General features: G+C 39.3%; 3 protein-coding genes across 3 annotated transcripts; all 3 read right to left on the reverse strand.

Moving 5' to 3' along the window:
* Nucleotides 1-6,080: 6,080 nt before the first annotated feature.
* LOC111222636 lies at nt 6,081-8,905 on the reverse strand. Its single transcript, XM_022746431.1, has 7 exons — nt 8,872-8,905; nt 7,718-7,897; nt 7,494-7,604; nt 7,226-7,282; nt 6,989-7,153; nt 6,439-6,555; nt 6,081-6,175 (listed from the first exon to the last, which is right to left on the reverse strand). Exons 2-7 carry the CDS (start codon nt 7,886-7,888, stop codon nt 6,107-6,109), a joined length of 690 nt encoding a protein of 229 aa, XP_022602152.1. The 5' UTR covers nt 7,889-7,897; nt 8,872-8,905; the 3' UTR covers nt 6,081-6,106.
* Nucleotides 8,906-14,149: 5,244 nt separating this feature from the next.
* ms4a15 (membrane spanning 4-domains A15) lies at nt 14,150-16,516 on the reverse strand. The gene is made up of 7 exons (XM_022746382.1): nt 16,469-16,516; nt 15,534-15,608; nt 15,325-15,435; nt 15,056-15,112; nt 14,802-14,972; nt 14,550-14,669; nt 14,150-14,305 (listed from the first exon to the last, which is right to left on the reverse strand). Exons 1-7 carry the CDS (start codon nt 16,514-16,516, stop codon nt 14,234-14,236), a joined length of 654 nt encoding a protein of 217 aa, XP_022602103.1. The 3' UTR covers nt 14,150-14,233.
* A 1,258-nt stretch (nt 16,517-17,774) lies between these two features.
* LOC111222637 (transmembrane protein 176B-like) lies at nt 17,775-22,659 on the reverse strand. Its single transcript, XM_022746432.1, has 7 exons — nt 22,536-22,659; nt 21,335-21,521; nt 20,861-20,980; nt 20,520-20,576; nt 19,984-20,190; nt 19,229-19,351; nt 17,775-18,215 (listed from the first exon to the last, which is right to left on the reverse strand). Exons 2-7 carry the CDS (start codon nt 21,509-21,511, stop codon nt 18,159-18,161), a joined length of 741 nt encoding a protein of 246 aa, XP_022602153.1. The 5' UTR covers nt 21,512-21,521; nt 22,536-22,659; the 3' UTR covers nt 17,775-18,158.
* Nucleotides 22,660-23,080: the final 421 nt, after the last annotated feature.

Genomic DNA, 23,080 nt, shown 5'->3' on the forward strand with positions numbered 1-23,080 from the left:
AGGTGTAGAAACAAAAGGTAATTTCCTCTAGAGGCCTTACAGTGTAAAGCCTAGGGGTCAAGTTACCAGGGGGCCAGGAATCAGCTAGTAAGGTAAAGGTATTGTAAGATAGTGAGGAATTCAGCAGTACAACGGAAGAGGGCACTGCATGCAAATGTGTATTTTCTTCCTCATCTGATGCTTCATGTCTGTGGCCAACAGCTAAACAACATTGGTCTGAGTACTTAATAAGTCTTTTTTAACATCAGGATATGTTGATATATTATTAAGCCTTGTTTGTGTTCCTTCGCTTTTCTCAGATTTGTCCTGCTGGTCCTGGATTTGAACCGACAACCTTCTGTTCACAGGTCAGCTTCTAAAACCTTAGTGTTACTGCTTAAAAATAAGACAGAAAAGTAACGTGCACAGTAATGTATTCCTGCTAAGAAGGTCAAATATGTAACTTTTGTTCACACATATTGTATAATTTAAGAGTTAAACTTTATAGATTTCCTGTGTTGCCCCCCTGAAATCTTTAATAACTTAAAAGTCATTGTTGCTTGGGGTAAGTCTCTTTTTAAGAAAACAGGTCAAACAACTTCTGTTTTCTATTTTGGCACTGGGAGCTGCACCTTTAAGTACCGATTATGTTACACCTCACTGTTCAGGACTGATAATACATGAAAACACAGACATACCTGTGGGTCTGCCTTTAGCCACACTATGTGTTTGTAACTGAATTGTGTAACAGGAATTCAACATGAATCAACAAGCACATTCAAGGCACCTGCTGTAATTCTAATACATTGTTGGCTGCACGGAAATAGGACAGGTGCCTCTGTGATGTTCAGATATTTATGGCTCTACAGCCTCCAAGAATAAAACTCCAGTTCTGAGAAAAGTCTGATTCTGCATTTAAATATTTCCTTACATTTTCGTGATTGGCAGTAGTTTGAAACTAGTGTTTTCTCTTAAAGTGAAACAGCACCCCAGAATCCATGCTATTTAAAAACTACACACAGATTTAAACATTCAAGAGAACAGCTGGACTAACTGAACCAAAGCAATAATCAAATCAAATTAAGCCATGTTGCTTGGATGTATCAGTTGGACGCATTGTGTAATTTCAGGTTGGTTAAAATCTAATTAAATTAATTTGTCTGGATGGTTGTTGTTAGTTTGAATCCCTGTTCAGAGGTGCTTTTCAAGTAGATACTGTATCCAAATCCACCTGATACAATACAGACTACGTTAGAAAAACTTTACGTAAATGAGTCTTGCACCATTTTGCTCAATAAAAGCAGTGATTGGCACTGTCAGACAATGTACATGTAGGATGTTGGTGCTAGGAAGTGTAAGAGTGAAGACATGAGAGACAATGATAGTAAGTCAGGAAGTGGATCAAAACTTAGATTGTGATCATAAATCAATAACAATAATAATAATTCATTGATATATGAATACTTTGAATGAAATGTGATTTATGTAACGTCAAGGTCTGATCATGAACACTCTGTGTACGGACCTCTATTTTGTAGCTGTGATGTTTGTATAAGCAGAAGAGCCTTGAGCAAAATGAGGGTGCAGTTTCATGTTTGGCCACAGTGTGGTAGCATTTCCTGTGAAAATCAGTTTACATTGCACCGCAGGCTGTTATCATAGACGGTGTGTAATGGACGTCGATACCAGGTCTGGAAAATGAAGCCAACGAGGAAGTGCCTTAAACCTGCATTCTATCGAATGACCATCAGGGGGCGACTCCACTGTTTGCAAAAAGAAGTCTGATTGTATTGAAGTCTATGGGAAAATGACCCCTCTTCTCATTTGATTTATTACCTCAGTTTGTAACGTGTTTATGGTCTCAGTTACTAGTTTGAAGTTTTCTTCAATACAACATGATGTTCATTTGTCAAATCATGCTCCCATTTAAAAGAAAATAGACGATAAAGCAGAGTGGTTTTAGGGCATGGCTACTGTGTGATTGACTGCCTGTTAATCCAGAAAGAGGCCGGAGCGTGTCGGACCTTTGACTTGTCATTCTGTTTTCAGTTAATCAGAGTTAGGTGAAACATGTTTGCCTGAAAATGTCTTGTTTGGCCCTCAGTTGTTCTAAAAGACACTCGGAGGAGTCGGCTGCTTAATTTTTCCACTAAGTACATTTTGCTCCCAAAGAAAGTTTTCTTATATAAAAGTCTTCTGATGTTAAATATTTATGTGAAATGAAAACATAGTTGATGGATTCATTCCTTGAATTACTAATGGATAGTGCTTAACTCTGCTCAAACGTTGCTTTAAGTTCAAGTTATATTCAGTAGCACAGCTATGGTGCTGTCCTTTTGTTCACTCAACTGTGGCTTTGCGTGTTTTTAGTCCATTTCTATAGATTTTGTATCATATTCTACAAGCTTTTTATTCTACAGGTTCTACAGTCAGTCAGCCTTTTGTCATGACCAGGCAAGGACTCAGGACACAGATGCAGGGTTCAATTGACTGTTTTTATTATCTCTTCAGAGCGCCTCCAATTGGAGAAATAAATAGGCTATAGACCCAGCCCTCACTATACATGAGGCTATGAAAAATATCAAAATAATAATCACTCCACTAAAGGAGGAAAACACACTGTAAAAAAAAAACTCTCCAGCCAACTGGAGGCTCTACTCTATAAAAGGTCAGTAAACAAAAGATCACTCCACACGGAGGAAACAAAAGGCTATGAAATCCTTAACTATGAAACCAAACTAGGATATAAACTTGCAACTCAAAACTCTCACTTGGAGGAAGAAGAACAGGTGCTCGCACACAGACGAAACACATTGGCACAAGACAAAGGGAGACACCCACTATTTAAACACTGGGCAAGGGGAACAGGTGAAAACACTCAGAGGGCAATCAGACCGAGACACATGAGGAAGGGCAAGTGACCTGAAACGAGAGGAGAGTTACTTTTCAAACTAAAACAGGAAATGACAAAAGACAAAACACGGAGACGGGACAAAACCCCAACTAGACCTCAATGCGGTGTGACACCTTTCAGTAGGTTGTTCCCTTCATTTATTAGTTTGTTTAATAGCCAATACTATGAACAACCTTAACACAGGAAATACAACTGCTCATGTCTCAGACCCGTGGTAAACTGTAAACTAACATGTTGTTTACACACAGTTTTAACAGAAAGACTGGAAGTTGATTCAAATGAAGCTATTTTAAGATGACACAGTCTGCTGTTAACACTGCTTACCTTGTACCGTGAGAGAAGAAAACATTAAACCAAGATGGAGTCCCTCACGGAACACACCTCAAAGCTACGGTGTCCCACAGTGGTCAAACACCAAAACCGGGATTCACCTGGGAATAAACATTGCAGCTGCAACACCCAGTGGCTGATTTAGGCTACTGTCCTACACATGAATAACTGTATGTAGCCATGTACAGCATATGCCTGATAGTATGCGCAAGTGCTTAGTGCCAGTATATTTGTATGTGCAAGTGAAGTATTCAGTTTTGGCCTAGCAGCTTCTCATAGTAGGATTTACTAAAACTGAGTGACACATTGATATTGTGGATAATAGCACACTGAGAAATACATTTATTGAGCACAGAATAGATTTTAGTTTGCTCAGGTTACGGTATTATTTGCTCAAAAATATTTTTTCTTCAAAATATAATTTGTATGTTTGCAAAATGTATTTGTCTGTGCACAAAAAATCCCTCTGTGTGCACAGGAATGAGGCACAAAAATAGCTCCACACTTTTACAATAATTACTATGAATGTATGCTTAGAATATAAACTACATTCATGGTTTCCCTTTTACTCATATTCAATTTGCGATATACACACGTTTGTGTTTGCCTATTTTACATTCAGACCAGTAAATGTTGCACTGTTCACATGAAGCATCAAGAAATGAACATTTTCTCGAACCACTTTGCTGAGAAAGTAAACTCAAAGCCTCCGAAGCTGTCGGACTTTCCTCCGGTGTCAGTCGGTTTTTTGGTGCATATAAAGCCTGGTGGAAGTTTCAGGGGGTTTAGACCAAGGACTGTTCTCTGAGCCAGGCATGGGCTCACTACGACCATACTGCTTTTTTTTCCCGTATCTAAAGCAAAGTTGGCGCCTTTTGGCCGAATGCCCGTATGTGCGCAGTCCATGAAAGAAGACAGATGTGTGCGCATCTGGTTTTTCCCTGCACGCCCCGTTTCCTGATCACCTGATTTCTGGAACGGTCACAGGTACGAAAAGTTTCGGCGTTTGTTTGTTCGACAGTTTACTTCTCTTATGCTGTTATTCAAATTATTCTGGCAAAGCCTCGGCCGGGTCTGGGCCCAGAGATCCGGCTGAAGTGCGGTCCGCCTGGGTTTCCGAGTCCAACAGCCCACAACCAGGCCTGAAGCAGCCACCCGTGCCAGACGGCCATTACTGCTCTGGCGGTGGCCTGAACGGCGTTTGAAAATGTTCCTATTTGCCCCACGCCAGCCCTTCCCTGGGATGCAGGTTGGACTCAGATTACATAACATGCTGTTTTATTCAAATAAATATTTACACAGAGTAAACCAGCATGAAGTCCACACCTAGCAGCAAAAATCCATAAACTGCAGCTGTAAGTGAAGGTAACCTGCAAGTATACAACAGCAGCTGTGCATGAAGTCTAAGTTACTAATAAATAATAATCACAATGTTCATAAACATACAGTTCATTCATTTGAAAGCAGCTTTGACTAAATAAAAGGCTTAAATGTCACATATGTTATTCCTGCGCCCAGGGACAGTTAGAGTGTATTATCTGTCCTTAAGCTAGAAATCAGAGAATCCATAGATCAACACATGGGGCACTGACTTTGTGAAGAATCAACAGTTGTGTATTCAATTAAAATATTGATTAAATGTCAGAAGTGAGAAATAAAAATGTGCACTGCAGGAATTGCATTGCATTCATCAACTGCTCTCTGATCAGTTACTCTTTAGTTACCCTTTAGTTACCCTACGCATGGCAAGCTGTTTACGTTTGTTTGTTGTATAGAAGAAATCATCAGTTCATCCATCCACCCATCCTAACATCAGTTCCTTGCTGAATTTCCTGAACAAAATAAATGGTTCAGTGTTCATTTTTCAAGGTACGAGTTGGATAATGGAACTGACGCTTTGGTGCACTGAACTGAATTGCATGTCTTCATTCAGTGGGACATTAACGCACACAAAGCGTTTACAGCGTTTAGGCAGCATCGGCTAACAAACGTCAACATTCATTTTTCACTTAGCACAAGTGGGACAATGAAATTAGGCAATACACCCTCAGCTGGCATTTTTCATTATATAACGTGAACAACTGCAGAATTATACTTTATGCACGGACCATTAAAACCTATATAATCAATATTCATAGACCAAATATTTATACAAGCTTGGGGATGTCGGTGAATATGTTTGTTCAACTGCAGTTTTCTTCTCAAAAAATGTACATTGTAAAATAAGGAAAAACACAGTTCAGCAGGTAATGTCATGTACAGGGACGTGTGAATTATGGAGAATGAACACCACCTAGTGGCAAACAGTGTCATCACAGGCTGAGCGCATGAAAATGAAATGAGATGCATCCTATAGAAGCAGAAAGGTGTTTTTATTTGAAAATACATGTCACCAAGTGGTTCAAAGAGATGTGTCGATCGGGTTAAAGAGGCATCAGTCGTAGAAACTGAAAATCAGATCAGTTCTTATGATGCAGATGAGTTGGTGCTGAAAGACCAGCTGACACAAAAATTTCTATAGATCTTTATTGCTTGCAAACAAGAGCCAGTCATCCACATGACACAAGTAATGACTGAGGAGAGGCCGTCTCTACCATTAAGGTGATTATTAATAGAATTTCATCCTTGAAAAAATAATTAAAAGCTCAAAAACACTGTCTTCTCACAGCTTTCACTATTTTTACCTCTTTATTCAAGCACATTTACTTTAAAACATCATCCACAAGATGACAGGAAAAAAAACATTTTAAAACATTTCCAATTCAGCATAAAACAGTGTCTTTATGAAATCAATAATTTGATCAAATCAAGATGATTTATTATTGAAAAAAGGATTAAAAATTATATGTTGCATATTCATACTCATGCATCCATCTGTCTAGATTAAGCACCAGGACTGGTCATGAGGACTTCCTTCAGCATTGGCTGGTAAATGTCAACATCTCTGCCACCCTGCCGACACAGAGCAAAGTCAACTTTAATAAAGTAATAACGTGACAAAGTTGATTTTATAGTTTTTACTGAATTTATTTTTGTTCATCTATCTTACTCATTTTTGTCTTTATCTCTTAAAATAGTATTTCTCATGTTGTACAATCATGACTCCAGCTGTTACTTCCACTGTACACCTACAACTATCTCTAACAACAGTGATGTTGGTCTTCCAGCAGCTTATTTTATTTGGATTATGGTTTTGTGTGTTTCTTGGTTCGTACCTCTTCCTTCTTCCTGTTGACTAAAGCCTTGACGCCCAGAATAGTAAAGCTAATGCAGACGCACATCTGGAGAGCAGCCAGGACGATCAAAGTAATGTCCATACCTGTCAACAACTTCTGATAGACGAGAAGTAGAACAAGAAACAAAGAGTTCAGCTTGATTCAAAGAGGATTTAAACTATAACCACACTTTCAAATTTAAGTATTAACTATTTAGTTAGTATAAATAAATTATATTTTTGCACTGTTAATATGTCATATTCAAATTACACTGTCAAGACTCTACTGCTGTATACTGTATGATTGTATTTTCACATTTAATATATTTATATATAAAAGTATATATATATATATATATACAATATATGTAACAGACTGGGTGCCATGTTTCTTCATTCCACGAATACACACACTGTAGTATTTTGAGTCGATTCCACATACACATACCTGCTCCCGTAAATACTCACAAATTGTGTATTAATCCGCGACTAAACATAGTTCCCAACAAATATAGCATAAAACCAGCTTTATCCTTTAAAGGAAAACTTACCTGGGCAAAGGAAGCCACATATCTGCACTTGTCTGGAGAGTGGCTATTCCATGTGTCATCACACATCCAGATGACAGAGGCTTCTCCCAGGTCTATAGCATACAGCACAATGCCAATAATGGCTATGACAGATCCAACTATGTTCAAGAACACAGCGAAGCCCACCTGAAATATTAGTTCAAAAAATATTTCAGAATGTCTGTCACATAAGGCAGAGCCCCCCCCCCCTCTACTTACCAAGCACAGAGAGGGGCACTGGCCGGCAAGAACAGACATGATCCCAACTGCAATGTACTGAAGAGAGAACGGCAGACAGCTCAGTGAATTTAAAGCAATTCAATTCAATTATAAAAAAGACATAGCATAGTTTTCATAAAACTATATCATATTGCCATGAATTATTTCTGATAAAGCAATGATATGCTATAGTGTCACCATCCCCCTGCTGAAAAATCCTCATTGCATTTTTGGTAAATGTGTCTAGTAATATTAGCTATTAATTTACCACAGCACCCAGCCAGTAAGCAGCTCCCATATCAGTCAAATCTTCAGGATGTGTGGGCGTTCGTCCTGGTTCCAGTCCGATGTGGAACAGGCCCACCATGATCTGTATCGTCTGTAAGAGACTCACAACAATGAAATCTGATCGTCTTACACTTGATCAACCTAAAATCTTAACACCATCACTTAATAAAGCTTATGAATAAATATATTTTCATTTTTTCTCACCCCAAGAGCTGCAGTTACATCGGTCCGCATCAGCCCTTTGTACTCGGAGCAGCACGTTGGACTGTAGCAAAGATGCTTCAGGATTTGGCACAGGGGGGGAAACAGGCTCTCACTGTCAGACGCCACAGTGACCACAGTCACTCCCTTGTCTTTGACGACAGTGACAGACATCTCTCACACCTGTGACATGAAATGGAGATTTTTGGACAGGTGAGTGGATAGATTAGATTATGGATTAGATTAGGTTAAATTAGATTAGGACATGAATTATTACTATTGCTCATGGAGCTAAAGTCATACACATCACATTCTCACATTTTCTGATCTTATTTTGATATTATTGTTATAATTGCTGTTCATTTTATTATATACATATACATTTTGAATCTATTAGTTTCTAATCAATTTTATGTAGTCACGTTATTTTCTTGTATGTTCATTTTGTATTTTTTTTTTAATAATTTTGTGATATTTAAACATTCCTTAAGTGGAGGCTTTAAATATCCCACTGGGCTTTTTGCGTCTCCCTGCACTGTATGCCATTTTAAATAAAAAAAATAAAACAAATCTTAGAAAAATAAGTAGTTAAGACATAAATGACTAAATTTCTAACTAACAACTGAACTAAAACTCAAGCTTCAACCACTCAAACTCTATGTGGCCTATTGGTGCTTTGGAAAATGCCTATGAGCTTACAGGTTGTGAAAACAGTTAAAATCGTGGACACATTCACAGTTACATCAGCCCGCATTTATCTCAGGTATTTGACATCTGTGATTTCAACACAGCCAGTATGAACCTGACCATTACGTAAACAAATAGGAGTTAAGCAAATTTGGATTCACGTCTAGGTTTTTCTGTTGGAAGTGAGGACTTTCCCTAAAGCAGCTGCACCTCCTTAAATTTGTAACATCAACCGTTGATCCTAAAGCTGACATACAAAAGTATGTGCAGTCATAAAAGTTTCACATTAAATTTGGAATAAAGTTTTCATAACTAACTAAAATAAAATAAATCAATAAATAATGTAAAATAACTCTTTCTCTCTCTCTCTCTCTATCCGATATCACCAATATTAGATCTTAATAAACCGCTTGTCTCATCAAAGTTCACATTATCATGAATGACGCTGTGTTTTTGCGCAGAGAACTTACCGGTTATCACAGACTCCAGTTACTCCGACAGTCTGATTTTGCCGACGGTGATTTCAGATTCAGACAGCAGCAATAGACCTGATACTTCCTGTCGCCCGTTTGATTTCTTCAAATTAAAAGCGTGAATTCCAAAAATCTATTTAAATTAATTTTCCACAAAAGCAAAATAAATAAATAAATAAAATAAAATCATTTGCAGGAGTGCACAGTAACGTAGAACATTTAGTTGAGTACTGTACATAAAAAGATTTTTGGAGTATCTGTAACCACTTGACTTGAGTATTACTTTTTGAGAAACTTCCGCCTTTATATCGATACACTTAAAAGAAAAATATTGTACCTTTTCTATGACGTACTCGTTCCTTTGAAGCAGATTAGTCTGTCTTTTATTTTGAAAATGTAATATCTTCCTTACACTCCGGGGAAACTGGCCAGAACATCCATGGCCTTATTCCTTTCATTAAATGTGTCATTTTAAACGGAAGTTGTGTTTACAACTACTGAACTGGTGTTTTTGTTTTTCTCTCTTTTTTTTATTCAATGTGTTTTTATGTCCATTTCTACAGGCTTTGTAACATGCAAGCTTTTTATTCAACACAAGTAAATCAGTGCATTAGTAGGGTTGTTTTATAGTTCTGCAAATGCACAGTTGAACATTACAACAAAGTTTTAACATAACAGAAATACCGGCAACGATGTTATTTTACATTTATGTTGCAGTGTATGTCAGAGCAACATAACTCTAACATGACTCTACAATGTTCCTTCCTCTCTTCTTCACTTCCAGTTGGTAGTGGATGGCTTCTTTGCTTCACACTGCTGCTCCTCTCCAGTCAAAATGTGGATATTGCTCATGTCCAAGTGTTTTTAGGTTCTTCGGGTTCTTCGGGTTTGTCAGGTTCTTGAAGTCCACTCCTCCCAAGTGAACTACAGAGACAAGTAGAGGCAGTTTTTAAAAGAAAATGGGGAATAGAGCCTGAGTCTGCCATGGCCTCGGCTCATACCCAAAGAACGTGTGCACAATCCTGAAGATCCTGGAAAACGTTGACAATCCTCCTCCTCAGCTCAGAGGCCTCCCCTCCTCCCTCCTCATCCTCAGCATCCTCTACAGTGGCCTCGTCCACAGATGGACCACAGAGCGTGTCCATCCTGTTTGTCGGTGTCCTCCAATTGTTCTGGATCTTTCTTGGAAGCTTCTGGAAGAAATGCACAATGTTCTTTCTTTTCTTCCTCTGTTGTGGTTCACTGTTGTCCTCCTCCAGCAACTTGGCGAGCCTGTTCATCACCTGGTAGCACATCAGCTGAGTATACTTGCCGATGATGTCGTCGTACAGCTGGGCCGACTCTTTGAACCTGACGGCGGCTTCATGGCTGCTCTGCACCCGTAGTACCAGACCCATCCCCCAGGAGAGAGGAGGGAAAATGAACAGCCTGAGCAGATGTTTTACAGCTTCTTCACAGAACAAAGGAACCACGTCAGCTGGACTGACAAGACTGGACGACAGAGGACTCAGAAAATCTGTCAGCAGCACAAAGAAGCCGGACAGTTTTTCTTCCCTGATCAGATCCTCCAGTTTGATCAAAGTCGATTTGTCCCTTTCGTCGCTGTAGAGGTAGACCTGATGCAGCAGAGTGCTGACAGCACCTCTAATAATCTTGATGCCGGATATCCATTCCCGCTGGGTGTCCTCACGTTCTGTCTTTTCTCTCTGGTTGGACATTTGGTCTTTCTTTCCTTCCTCCACAGCGTCTCTGTGGCAGGTGAGAAACTCTCGCAGTTTTTCCTGCAGAGCAACTTTCACCTGAGTCGCTGTGGAGTTCACTCGCTCCTCCGTTACTTTTGTCTTCTTGTTGATTAACTTTCTTGGTTTCTTCTTCTGGCATATGTCCTTAACACCGTTGACTATGATGTCCAAAATGTCAGATGCAACAGACTCCAAGGTGGGCAGGTGTGGTCTGTGTGGACTCATCATCATGCTGAAGCTCCGTGGGGAGAACAGGGCTAACAACTTAGCCAGAGGACCCTTCAGTACCTGAAGACAGGAGCTACGAAACTCTGCCAGGTCTCTGCTGACCTTCTTTGAGGACACACATAACGGGTAACACTTCATATGTACATCAGACTCAGATTGTGCAGACGACTCAGGCTGGTCGCTAGAGCCCAGCCAATGAAGGCAGGACTGCAACTCTGTAGACTCTGAGCGTCGCTCAGTTGCTTTGGAGGCGAGGTCTCGCAGGATTCTTGCAGATTTCCTTTCTTTGTGCTGACAGCTGCTCATGCTGTCAGCGACGGCGAACATCACCTCCCTAGTCGCTGTATCCAAGATGGCGTCTATGTCCTGATGTGCTGCGTTGTCTGTTACTTCAGTCAGAGTCTCACATGCCAATGCCAATACCTTCATGGCAGCAGACTTGACCTCTGACCCTTCAGTCTCTGTACTGTCCTGGCTCTCAGCAGACAGCACACGCAGACCCTGGTTGAGCTGCTTCACTACATTTCCCAGCATGCTCCTCACTGACGGCTGGGAGGCGAGGCTGCCCAGTGATTGGACCAGTGTGTCTTCGGTGAGTTCGAAGTATTTCTGGAGATGCGCGGGCCTTGCAGTCACAGCAGATGAACTACAGAGAAGGAAACAAAGACAGATTTAGATTGAAAGTTCACTCTTCATGTTGGAAGCAGCAGCTGACAAAAACATGTCATCTACAAAGTCCATGCAGCAGCTGTTCTGGGGCTTTTGATCCTACCACATGATCTCCCTCAAAAGAAAGATGTTTGCCGAGTTATCACAGGATTCAATCCATTTTTTTGGGTTATCAAAGCTGAGGCTGAAAGACTGAAACCTCATCAAGTGCTCATCAGATCTGCTGAGGAAGATCATGTGATGCAGTCAAAAGCTACTGTTCTACATTCACTACAAATGGACATACATTGTTTTGTCAAATATTTATTAGATCCATGACACCTATTAATTTTATCTGCTGATATTACAAATCTGCTTGACTCCCCTGAATTACCTGATGCCTGATTTTTTCCTTTACATGATAAAGATGTTTCCACCATTAACTGATGCTTAATGTTTCCCCTCTTAATGTGTCCCACCCAATGTTCAAATGAAACCTGCGCCCATGCCTTTGTGTGTAAAATGTTGGACTTTTTAACATCGTTTTAGACTGGATGCAATGCTGCAGACGCCCTGGTGTTACGCAGTGGAGATCTGACAGTAGCCAATCACAGCCCAGATCTCAGTAAGGTGCAATGAGGTGTTGGAGCTGATGTGTCTTACCTGCTGCTGTTGCTCTGAAGCTCCTTCTTGCTCTCAGAGTCTGAGGCTCTGGAGTCGTCTTTGGGCCACAGCTGGAGAGCCGTGGCGACCAGCTGGGACACCACCTTGACGATCCTCCCAGACACCTGAGCCATGTGAATCTGAGATATCTGCCAGAGGAAGAGACAGAAAAAGAGAAGTTTTACATTCACCTTTGCAACAAGTATCATCAGGAAAATGTGGTTAAAATATCAAAAGTAACAGTAACAGTACTCAGAGCAGTGAGTTGATTTCCTCTGACATAATGTAAATATAACATTATGTGTAATTAGTCCTATGTTAGTGTGTGAGCAGCATTTTACTGTTCGTTTATTTGGAGCTTATTTAGAGCTGTTGTGTCATTGTTATTGTTATTGATCAGTCTGATAATTGATTAATTTGTTAAACAGCTGTTCATCCACACGTGAGAAAAACGTGATCGTGTTCATGAGTAAGCAATGAAGAGGAAGAGGGGCTGACCGGATCCACCATCCTGTCCTGGACGATCTGCCACTTGTCCCCCAGGGTGCTGATGAAGACCTGGAGGAGGACGGCGTCCAGGTCCACCTTCTCCCGGTCACTCAGAACTGGGTCGGTGGTCATTTCCTGGTTGATTTCCATAATTTTTTTCCTTTTCACTGAAAAACTCAAAACTCAAAACTCTCAACTAATAATTTGAGAAATTGAAACTGGTTTGTGTAACTGGTTTCTTCTGTCTCTCACACTGACATACTGAGTCTCACTGGTCATAGGTTCACACATTCTGCGTTTATGACGCATTAAAGATCCAGTTCCAGCGGAACGTGGTTCGGTTCTAGAATACACTCTGTACATTCTACATTCTGTATCACGTGTTCAGTCACGTGTCTGCTGAGTAAACAATAAACTGAGTTCCGTTCATTTTATCCAGAGCTGCCAAGTAACTAAGTACAGCAGGCCTCTAGTTGTAGTTACTGTACTGAAGTGCAGTTATGAGGTAAACTGAGGTAAGACACCCCCTCCCCTCGAGAACAATATCTATTTTATTTTAAATATTTGTATTTTCAATATCAATATAAAATGTACAGGAGAAGTCCCAAATAGCAAAATAATTCCGGCCCATACTCGGGCCACGTGCTTGTTTTCTTCTTGCCCAGTATATACCTGTTTCCATGGCCCAAATCTGGCCCATATACAGCATGATTGTCAGATGCAAGGCAGATGACTGATGACAAAATAAACTTTATGTATGTGTATTTGCACTCACACACATTCAGATTTTCATCTCAGGTTTCCATCATGACGCAGAAACATTGAATATAAACACAGACATCTTTGTATTTCTGCTCACAGTGAGGGGATGACAGCAGCAGCAAACTGAGCACAGGTTTAACAGACTCTGCAGAGAATCAGACTTAGAGACAGAGAAGAAGTCGTCTCACTTCTTCTGTCCTCACTCACCAACCTGCATCCATGCTGTGTCGGGAAAATGTCCCCAACATCAAACAATAGATCTGATCAAAAATGAGGCGCCTTGATGTCACCCTCATATGAGCCGCTTCCTGCAGCTCATTTTAAACAGACATCTTGTAAAATGGGGAAAATCAAACACTGTATTTCCACATATTTTTAATCTTTTATACAATACTCTATCAAATATTTTAAAATATATATTTGTGGTAATACAGATTTGCTGAAAATGGCAACAGTCTGCACAATAGTTTACAAAGCAATATTAGGAAATAACAAAATCAGCATAAGAAACATTTTCAACTTTATGATATTAGTCAGTGTGAAAAGTTTAACTGGAAATCTGAGAATAGCAAACTGTGTATTATTGTCATGTTAGCCAGTGTAATCTTAACAAACGTTTCACAATTTTCATTGAAAGATTATTTGGTATTGCATTAAATGAAAACATTAAGAATCATTAGCTGTGTCCCAATCGCACATTTGGTGTGTTTACACTGGAAAAAAAGAAAGAAAATGATGTAAAAAAAAGTATACTTTTACATCACAGGTCTTAAAAAGCATGAGCAGTATAATTGGTAATGTCTCGCTGTCTATTCATAGTCATGCATTCAGGTGTCCAGCTCAAATGGTTTTAAGCACCAGGACTGGTCAGGAGAAGTTCCTTCAACATCTCTGTCACCCTGCCGGCACAGAACAAAGTGGGAAAAAAAGGATAAAGCAGAGAATTCTACATGTGTTCACATCTCACTAGAAACATTACAAACATTACATACAGTAAACACTCCCCCAGAAACGCAGCTGCTACTACTTTTACCCCTGTTCCAATAACTATTGCTACTGCTGCTCATACTATGAATATTCTGAATGAACCTCCCAGCTGTTTTCTGACTGTGCAGTCGTGTGTGTTGTCTTCTGTCTTCATACCTCTTCCATCCTCATCTCACTGGTCAAAGCCTTGATGCCCAGAATAGCAAAGCGAATATTGACACACAGCTGAAGGAGAGCGACGGTGATCAGTGTGATATCCATGGATCTTAATAACCTCTGAAGGGTGAGAAATTTAAACATTTTAAATTCAATTTTATTCAAAAATATCTCACCTGATTTCTACTTTAGCTATGCCATTCAGTTCACTGTATGATTGTGTTTCAAGTTTAATTTCAGAGATGTGCTTACCTGGGCAAAGAGCGCCACGTTTCTGCAGTTGTCACCATAATGATCATCACTGTTGGTGCTGCGATCACACATCCAGAGGAGAGAGGCGTCTCCCAGGTCTATGGCGTACAGCACAATGCCAGTGATGGCAAAGATTGCTGCAGCAATGTTCATGAACACAGTGAAGCCCACCTGAGAGGAAAGAGTCCTCATCTTAAAAGTTCAGTTGCATATTTCCTTTAATTAGTCAGTGGAGTTCAAAGGGTTTTACTTACCAAACATGAAGAAGGGAACTGTCCAGCCAAGTTGGAAAAGATTCCAGTAACGATGAACTGATGAGAGATTAACACACACTTAATATCAGTGACAGTCAAGCAGAAACTATTGTATTTGCTTAGCAGTTACCAGGAAGAGTTATTACAAACTAGTTTTGCTCTCTGGTCTTGGCAACTGATATATATATGTAAAATAACACAGCTAATAAACATGAGGCATAACAATACTATGCTGTCATGGTAATATTAACACAACAGTATTAGTTTACCACAGCACCCAGCCAGTAAGCAGCTCCCAAGCCGGTCAAATCTCCAGGATGTGTGCTGGTTCGTCCTGGCCCCAGCCCAATGTTGAACAGGCCCACCATGATCTGTATCGTCTATAAGAGACTCACAACAATGAAATCTGATTGTCTCATACTGAACATCTTCAACCCACTATCTACTCTATATAAATACATTTGTTTAAATTTCTCACCCCAAGAGCTGTGGTGACACTAGTCTGCATCAGCTCCCGGTACACCGAGCCGCACTCCGGACTGCAGCAAAGATCCTTCAGGATCCGACACAGACGTGGAAACATGCTCTCACTGTCAGACACCCTTCAGTCCTACACACACACACACCACACACACACACACGACAAATAAAACGGAGAATGTACTTCTGGGTCAGTGTTGGGAATGCGTCTCTCCCTACCCAAGTCTGTCCTCTTGAATTGTGACGCTTTTCACTTGAGATTGAAGCTCTTCAGTCGCTCATATTTTACCTGTGTGTGTGTGTGTGTGTGTGTGTGTGTGTGTGTGTGTGTGTGAGGGGTGGGTGTTTGTAGAGGAGAATGGATCAGTGTATGAATGTCTTAAAGTCCCAGCACCTGCCAAAGTAAACAGAGTCACTGGTATCGATCAACAACTCTATCAAAGCCAAATATACAGATGTATTACAGCCATGGTTTTACCATGAGGCAGCAAGATTATACTTATTGTTCCTTGCTTGAAGTTCTTTATTTAGTCAGTCTAAAATATGCTGCAGATTCTTTAGCTTCCAAAGTAAAAGTGTGTTTTAGTTTTATATTTGAAAAATAAGTTATTGAGAAGGTGTCTGTACATCACAGTATTTATTTTAAGTATCTGTCACATTGTTTTAAGATGTACATTAAACTTTAGCAGTCTATTGTGCTGAATATTTTGTGAGGACACAAAAAAGTATAACTGATATCTGGAGGCAGGGTGGGTTATTTATTCATTCACTCACTTTCACAGACCATAGAAAGAATATAATTTAGTTTTGGTAAAATTGACTAAAGAAATAAAACACCACCAAATGAACACAAGGTTCAGAGCTCAGTCAACACGTTGTCTCCTTGTAAAGTTCATGTTCACGTCCATGTGTTCATTTGTGTGGAGAACTCACCTGTTTCTGAGAAGTTGCTGCAACTACCACGATCTGGTTGTTCTGCATTTTGCAGCAATGAAAATGCTGCTTCCTGTTTGACCATTCATTTCTTTCAGAATAAAAGCCCCAACATAAAGCAAGGTATTGAAATAATACATGAAATAATACAATTCAGAATTGTAGGCAAATGTTTTCTTAGTGTTACAGCAGCATCAAACCTAAAATGAGTTACAAGATTTATATGTAAAAAAGCACAAAATCTCCCTCTGAAATGTAGTTGAAGAACTGCAGTGGAAAGCACAAATGATTGTATAATGTTCATAGTCTTAGTTCATGTATTTGTCCAGTAAAGTTATAATTTAACATCACTTTGATTCTGTAAGTGGTTTAGAGTCACTGATTTGCACTTGAAACTGTCAAACTAACAACAAATCATGCAGATGTGACAAAGGACAGTGAGACAGGTCAACGTCCTCTATATGCTGCTGTCTGTTTCTGTTTGCAGTTTTAATTCCTGCTGAAGAAACTTCTTCCCGACCGCCATGCTATTACAGTATACAGGTAAGACCAGGAAGACCAGGGATTCATCTCTGTTAATGCCACTATATAAAAATACTAAACTAAAAGTCCTGCAGTCAAAAACTAACACAAGTAGTGTTTGTGCACTATGCTTTCCCTGCATTACAGGATCATCAACACGTATCTTAATGTGTGAATAACATTGTTTGTCGTAGTTAACGACTCATAAAGTTTTGGTAAATTTTATCTTTGTGTAGTTAAGAATCCCTTAATCCATTTTAATTTGAATCAACTAGTTAAAAAAAGAAAAAAGAGTAAAGCAGGCTGCTGCACTACAATGATGAAAAAGTTGACTTTAGAAGTATTGGTACATTGTTTGCAATGAAAACAGGTTCAAATATTCTGACTAGAAACCTTTTCTCACCTTTTATTCAAAAAATGTTAAGGACTCAATTCCAGACTAAATACCTAAATAAGGGGGAATCTTTTCCATCTTGGCTGAAGTAGAATGTAAAAAAGGATACAAAAGAAATACTTAATAAGCACAAGAACTTCAAAACTATACTAAAATTAAGAATGGGTTCATCACCCGGGTCGAAACTACTGAGAAACTCATTTTATTAAACTGTAACATGGTCAGAAATTGTATTTGGAAAAAGAGGAATATGAAATTTTGAACTCACACTTCTGCTTCTCTCGATAGTTATTGTTCTTATTTGTACATAACGAGCACTGATGGTTCTCAGTCACACTTTACGGTTTCGTGTGACGTACATAGCAGAAATACACACAGCAATTTAACACGTCACTGTCAATAGTTCTGATGCCTTTATTTTTCAACACGGTTTAACACTGTAAAATAACCGTATGTCTATCAGCGCTACACACACATGCTTGAACCTCCAACAACAAACACATTGAATATAAGGCACATTACTCAAAAGATCGTGATCAACGGGAACAGTTTAAAAAAAGAGAATGAAATGGAAAGCAGCGTTCAAAGTGCAGATTATTAACAACATCTACTCTGAAGTACAAGTGCAAATATTTTTAAGAAGTTTGGCAAAGATGGTACCAGCTGAATTAGTGTTCATCATTGACGTACATACAGTCAATGGCATTTTGCTACGGATTACAGTTCCTGGTACCTGATAGTGCTAAGCAGAGATTTTCCCTCAGGCTGTGTGGTTTACTTGGTGGTGACTTCCTCCAGTAGTGGTTTGTAGAGCTCTGGATCAGCAGTGCTCTGAAAGAGAAAAACAATATCAGTGAAGCATATAAAGGTGCCGACATACTCAAACCATAAAGAATAGCACATAATCACATACACTCATGAACAGTTTCGAGCGGGAATGCACAGGGAAAATAATTATTTTATTGTTTTAAATGTGTATTTATGTCCATACTGACTGATTTATTAGGATTGTACCCACAAATCCTTAAATCAATAGTTTGACGTGTTGTGAAATGAACTAATTCACTTTCTTGCAGAGAGGCGGATGAGAATACAGTGCTGCAGGAATTAGGTCCTAAAACCCAGAATTTAGCTTCGTCACTCCGAACACGAAAACCGATCTACTCACCAATCCACCTTTGACAGCCTCTTTGTGTTTATACTCAAACTTTTGCAAACTATTGTTAACTTTGTAAGGAGGAAGGCTTTTGTAGAAGAGGCAAGAGCTAAATCAAACCGCGAGCTGAAATTTAGTGGTGGTGACGTTGAAGTCATGTGACCGTGATGTAGTTCGCTTATAGCCCAACATTAGCTTTTTACTTCCTTCATGATTTAAGATTATCATGCTGAGCAAAACGTGCAAGTATCATAAGCAGTTGTTTGTCACAGAGCTTATTTTCTGCAGTAAACCATAAGCCCATGTAAAAATCCATTTGGCTTTTTGCCAAGGGAACCAGGGTGACACCAACATCAGGGATATGAGTACTGCACTAAGATGAAGCTAGAGGACAGCAGGTGATTAGCTTAGCATAAAGCCTTGAAACAGGGACAAATAAATAAATTTAAAAAATACACCTACCAGCATTTTTTTCCCCAAAATGTCAAACTATTTCTCTAATTGATTTGCACTGTAAATGGCAGCTGAGGTGAAAATACTGCACTGACTGACACTACGACCAGAGGTTCATAACCTTAAAGCCCTGTCCACACATTAAGACTCAAACGTGCAATTAAAAGAAAACGTTCAGTCAAACCTGTCCTGGCTGAACAACAGGTCCAATAAGATACGGCTTTGTGTACTCTACCTCGTTTTCTGTCTTCTCCTTGCTCCTCAGAGCCTTGATCCCCATGGTGGCTGAGCTGATGGCGACACAGAGCTCCAGGGCTGACAAGACAATCAGCACAGCATTGATGCTTCTTAAGAGCATCTGGTGGGACACAAACAAAACAGCGTTACCTTTAACAGCTTTGAACATTGAATTGTTTTAATTACATTTAATTAAATAGATTTTTTTCTTGCTTTATGCTTTTAAACTTGACCGTTTCATTTATTTAACCATTTACAGTTTATACATGAAGTCATTCAATCTATAAAATGTAGTGTAAAGCATATTTTTTTGACAAAATGGAACTTGTCAAAAACCTGTTTTGTGCAGTCACAGTGACCTTTGACATTTGACCTCCAAAATATAATCAGTTCATCCTTGAGTCAAAGTGAATGTTTGTATCAAATTTGATCAAATTCACTCAAGGTGTTACTAAGGTATTGTGTTTACAAGAATGAGACGGACAAACGTACATATGGATGGACGGACAAGTTGAAAGAATAGTGCCTCAGGATACGCCAGCGCACCAGCATAAAAATGTTCTATTGATGATTTTATACTTGAGGATCTCAGACAAGATCATTTTTTCTTGAGAAACCAGTTAAACAATTGAGGATCAAAATTGTCTTTAATTATACATTAAAAGTCTGGAGATGGTAACCTTCAAGTCAAAACCTGTTAAATAAAGAAATGCGTTATTTATCTACTGCTGAAATGAGCTTTTACACACTTACCAGACTCAGTGCCCGGGCCTCCATGCATTTTTCCTGCATGCCAGCCTCCTCAGGAGATAGTGTCACCTGTTGTCTGAAACTGTAGTTATAATCCTCATGGTCACACATCCACCACAGCCATATGTTTGCCAGATTAATGCTGTAGAGTATGATGGCTGCAATGGCAAAAGCAACTGCTGCCAGATTCAGAATCACATTGACGATGACCTAAAATACAAGACTTGTCAGTTTATGTGCAAAATTAGAATGGAACCAAATACAAAACCACACCAGGCAATAAACAGCTGACAGTACATTCAGGGAAGTTCAAAACTGTCCAACAACAAAAGCCATCTGTTGAAAATATATACTGTCATCATGTGAAAGAATGTGGGTGTGTATATTCTTGAGTGATATCTGCCTTTACATGTAGCAAGTTCAAAATAATCTCATGTTGTTTGTGTTGAAGTAAAAACTAGTAGAAAAACAAGATAACAATAAAATGAAGGAAGTCATTTTAAGATAACATGAGGATGTTATAAAGTTTAACTACTCACCACACATGGACTGGGGTACTTCTCAGACAAAATGCACATGATGCCAAATAACATAAACTACAGAGAAGACAAAAAAAACAAAATCTTTGAATTCCACTCTTCAACACAAACACAAAATGAAAATTCATACATGTTATTTTGAGCACCAAGTACAACTAGGTAACCCTTACTATAAAATAAAAAGCAACAAGCATTTATTAATTAACAAAGTGTCAGTCTGTTAGTGATTTAATATAATAATAATAATAATAATAATAATAATAATATAATACATTTTGGAGGGAATTCCTGTGGGATTTTAGTTATGACACAAAAGAAAAATCCAGCATCATCATGCTTACCAATGCTCCCATCCAAAAAGGAAACAAGGTTTCGTCCATTTGCCACCAAGAGCCGCCACGAGTGCAGCAGAGAATCGCTCCGAGGCCAATGTTGAGCAACCCAACCATAATGTGCAGAGCCTGTGGAGGGAGAAGCACAGTATGAACATCAAACACCTCTACAGTACAACTATTGATACCAAAGCAGAAAGGCAGGTTCTGAGCCGTGACAGTGTAATGGAAAAACTCTATAATATAACTGTAATGTGATTAGGACAACAATGTGCAGCTTTTAGCAGAGAGCAATACAACTTGGTCAACAGATCAACAATGTGTGTTTAGGTGTATTAAACTGCCAGAACATTTTTTTACTCATAGTTCAAACAGAAGTGCGTGGGGAAAGAAAAGGTGCTAAATAAAAATTGTTGTGTAGCATAGAAAAGATTTAAAGCTTTATTTCACAGAGAACATAAAACATACAAGGTTATAACTCACCCCTAGTACTGACTGAGACATTCTCTGGACCCTCCTAAGGTGCTGAGACACAGTGCAGCACACAGGGTTGTAGCAAAGGGCCTTGAGGATTTGGCACAGTGGAGGGCAAGGACTTTGGGGGTTAGAGGTCAAAGTGAACACAGTGACCCCATCAGCTCTGGTCACGGAGACAGACATCCTGCCGAGACTGAAAGAGACAAGACGCTACATAAACTTTAAGTTCCTGACTCTGATTAATGTTGCTGTTGCTGATTCTTTAACTATGGACAAAACAGTTGCTGAATCTTAAAGATCCCATAATATACAATGTGAGATGGTTTTTTATTCTTAAAACCACAAATATATCTTCTTATGGATATCAAAAAATAACTAAATCAAACACAGGTAGTTTACAAGTATAAAATATGGGACCTTTAACGTTTAAGTATGCGTGCTGGTTTCTCTCCTATTCCTGCTGATCCACCATTTCACAGAGACAATTAACTTCTCCACTTTGTTGCTACATGTCCACAGCTGTGTGAGATGGCGGATTTTAGTAAAGGAGCTGGAAGTGATTTGCTAGTGAGCTCACTGTCCAACTGGTGCTGATTAACCTATGTGATCATTTTGAAGGATGGAGATTACAGCATTCCACAAAGAGGTGTTTCTCTGCTTCACTGATATAAATGGGGTGAAAAAACAGTCACCATACAATTCAAGAACGACCTACAGCCTCCAAAATGACCCCACAAATGAATTAACAAAACTGAACATCATAACCTTCATGGAGCTATAGGATAATTGCATGACTGTTGTATTTTAAACTGCATTACTTTAAGATAGGTGAGTAAAAAGGTACAACTTGACTGCAAGCGGCATGTGAGTCACGTGTTTATTCGCAGTGTAATTATGAAATAATATCTAACATTGAACTTTCAGCCACAGCTTAATTTCCAGGAAGTTTCAGTCCCATTTCTGTCAACAAATACTGAGGCCCTGCCTAAACGACAGCTCTGGTCGTATTAACCGGAATCAGATAAATAATCAGATAAATAGTCGAATACATTAACAACAGTGTATATCAAACACCTAGGAGCCTTCACGTTGTGTAACGTTACTCAAGGAAGTTGTTAACAAAATGGATGAGCACCTACGTAGCAATATAGGCCATGCCTTAATTCTGTCTAATTACGATAAAAACAGACATAACTACAAGACTTACTTGTTTCTGTGTGTTAGCGGAGAGAGCAACACCGTCCCGCTCTGCCTGAGAACCTGCCTTTCCTTCTGTTGCGCAGTTAGTATTTAGGAGAGAAGCAGAGGAGCTGGTGCCAGCCTGTTACCAGAAGGACCTCCCCGGATCTGGAAGTAATGAAAAAACCTTAACCCTGTGCTGATCATTCAGCTAAACACAAATAAATGTGAACAATCCTCAGTAATTATATGTTGTACAACCACAAGAAAGGTGGCACATTCCTCCAGTATAATCCCATCGGCCAAAGAAAAAATTTCACTAGCTCCCTACTGAAAATTAGAACTAGTGTTCTGATTTTTTTATTCATGTTCATTTACTGTTGAATAATATTTTCAGTAAATTCTATCTCACCACATGATAACCCTAAATGCAGTGTCCAGGCCTTCCCCACACTGCCAGTTTGATAGTTTTTTGGGGCTAAAACAGTAACATGCAGTTACATTTGCAACAGATGAACTTGTCATGAACAATAAAACTTCTTACTTTTACAATGCCTTTCAAAAGACCTTCCC

The sequence above is a fragment of the Seriola dumerili genome, unplaced genomic scaffold, assembly GCF_002260705.1.
Source record: "Seriola dumerili isolate Sdu_G_001 unplaced genomic scaffold, Sdu_1.0 BDQW01000104.1, whole genome shotgun sequence".
NCBI classification, from domain to species: Eukaryota; Metazoa; Chordata; class Actinopteri; order Carangiformes; family Carangidae; genus Seriola; species Seriola dumerili.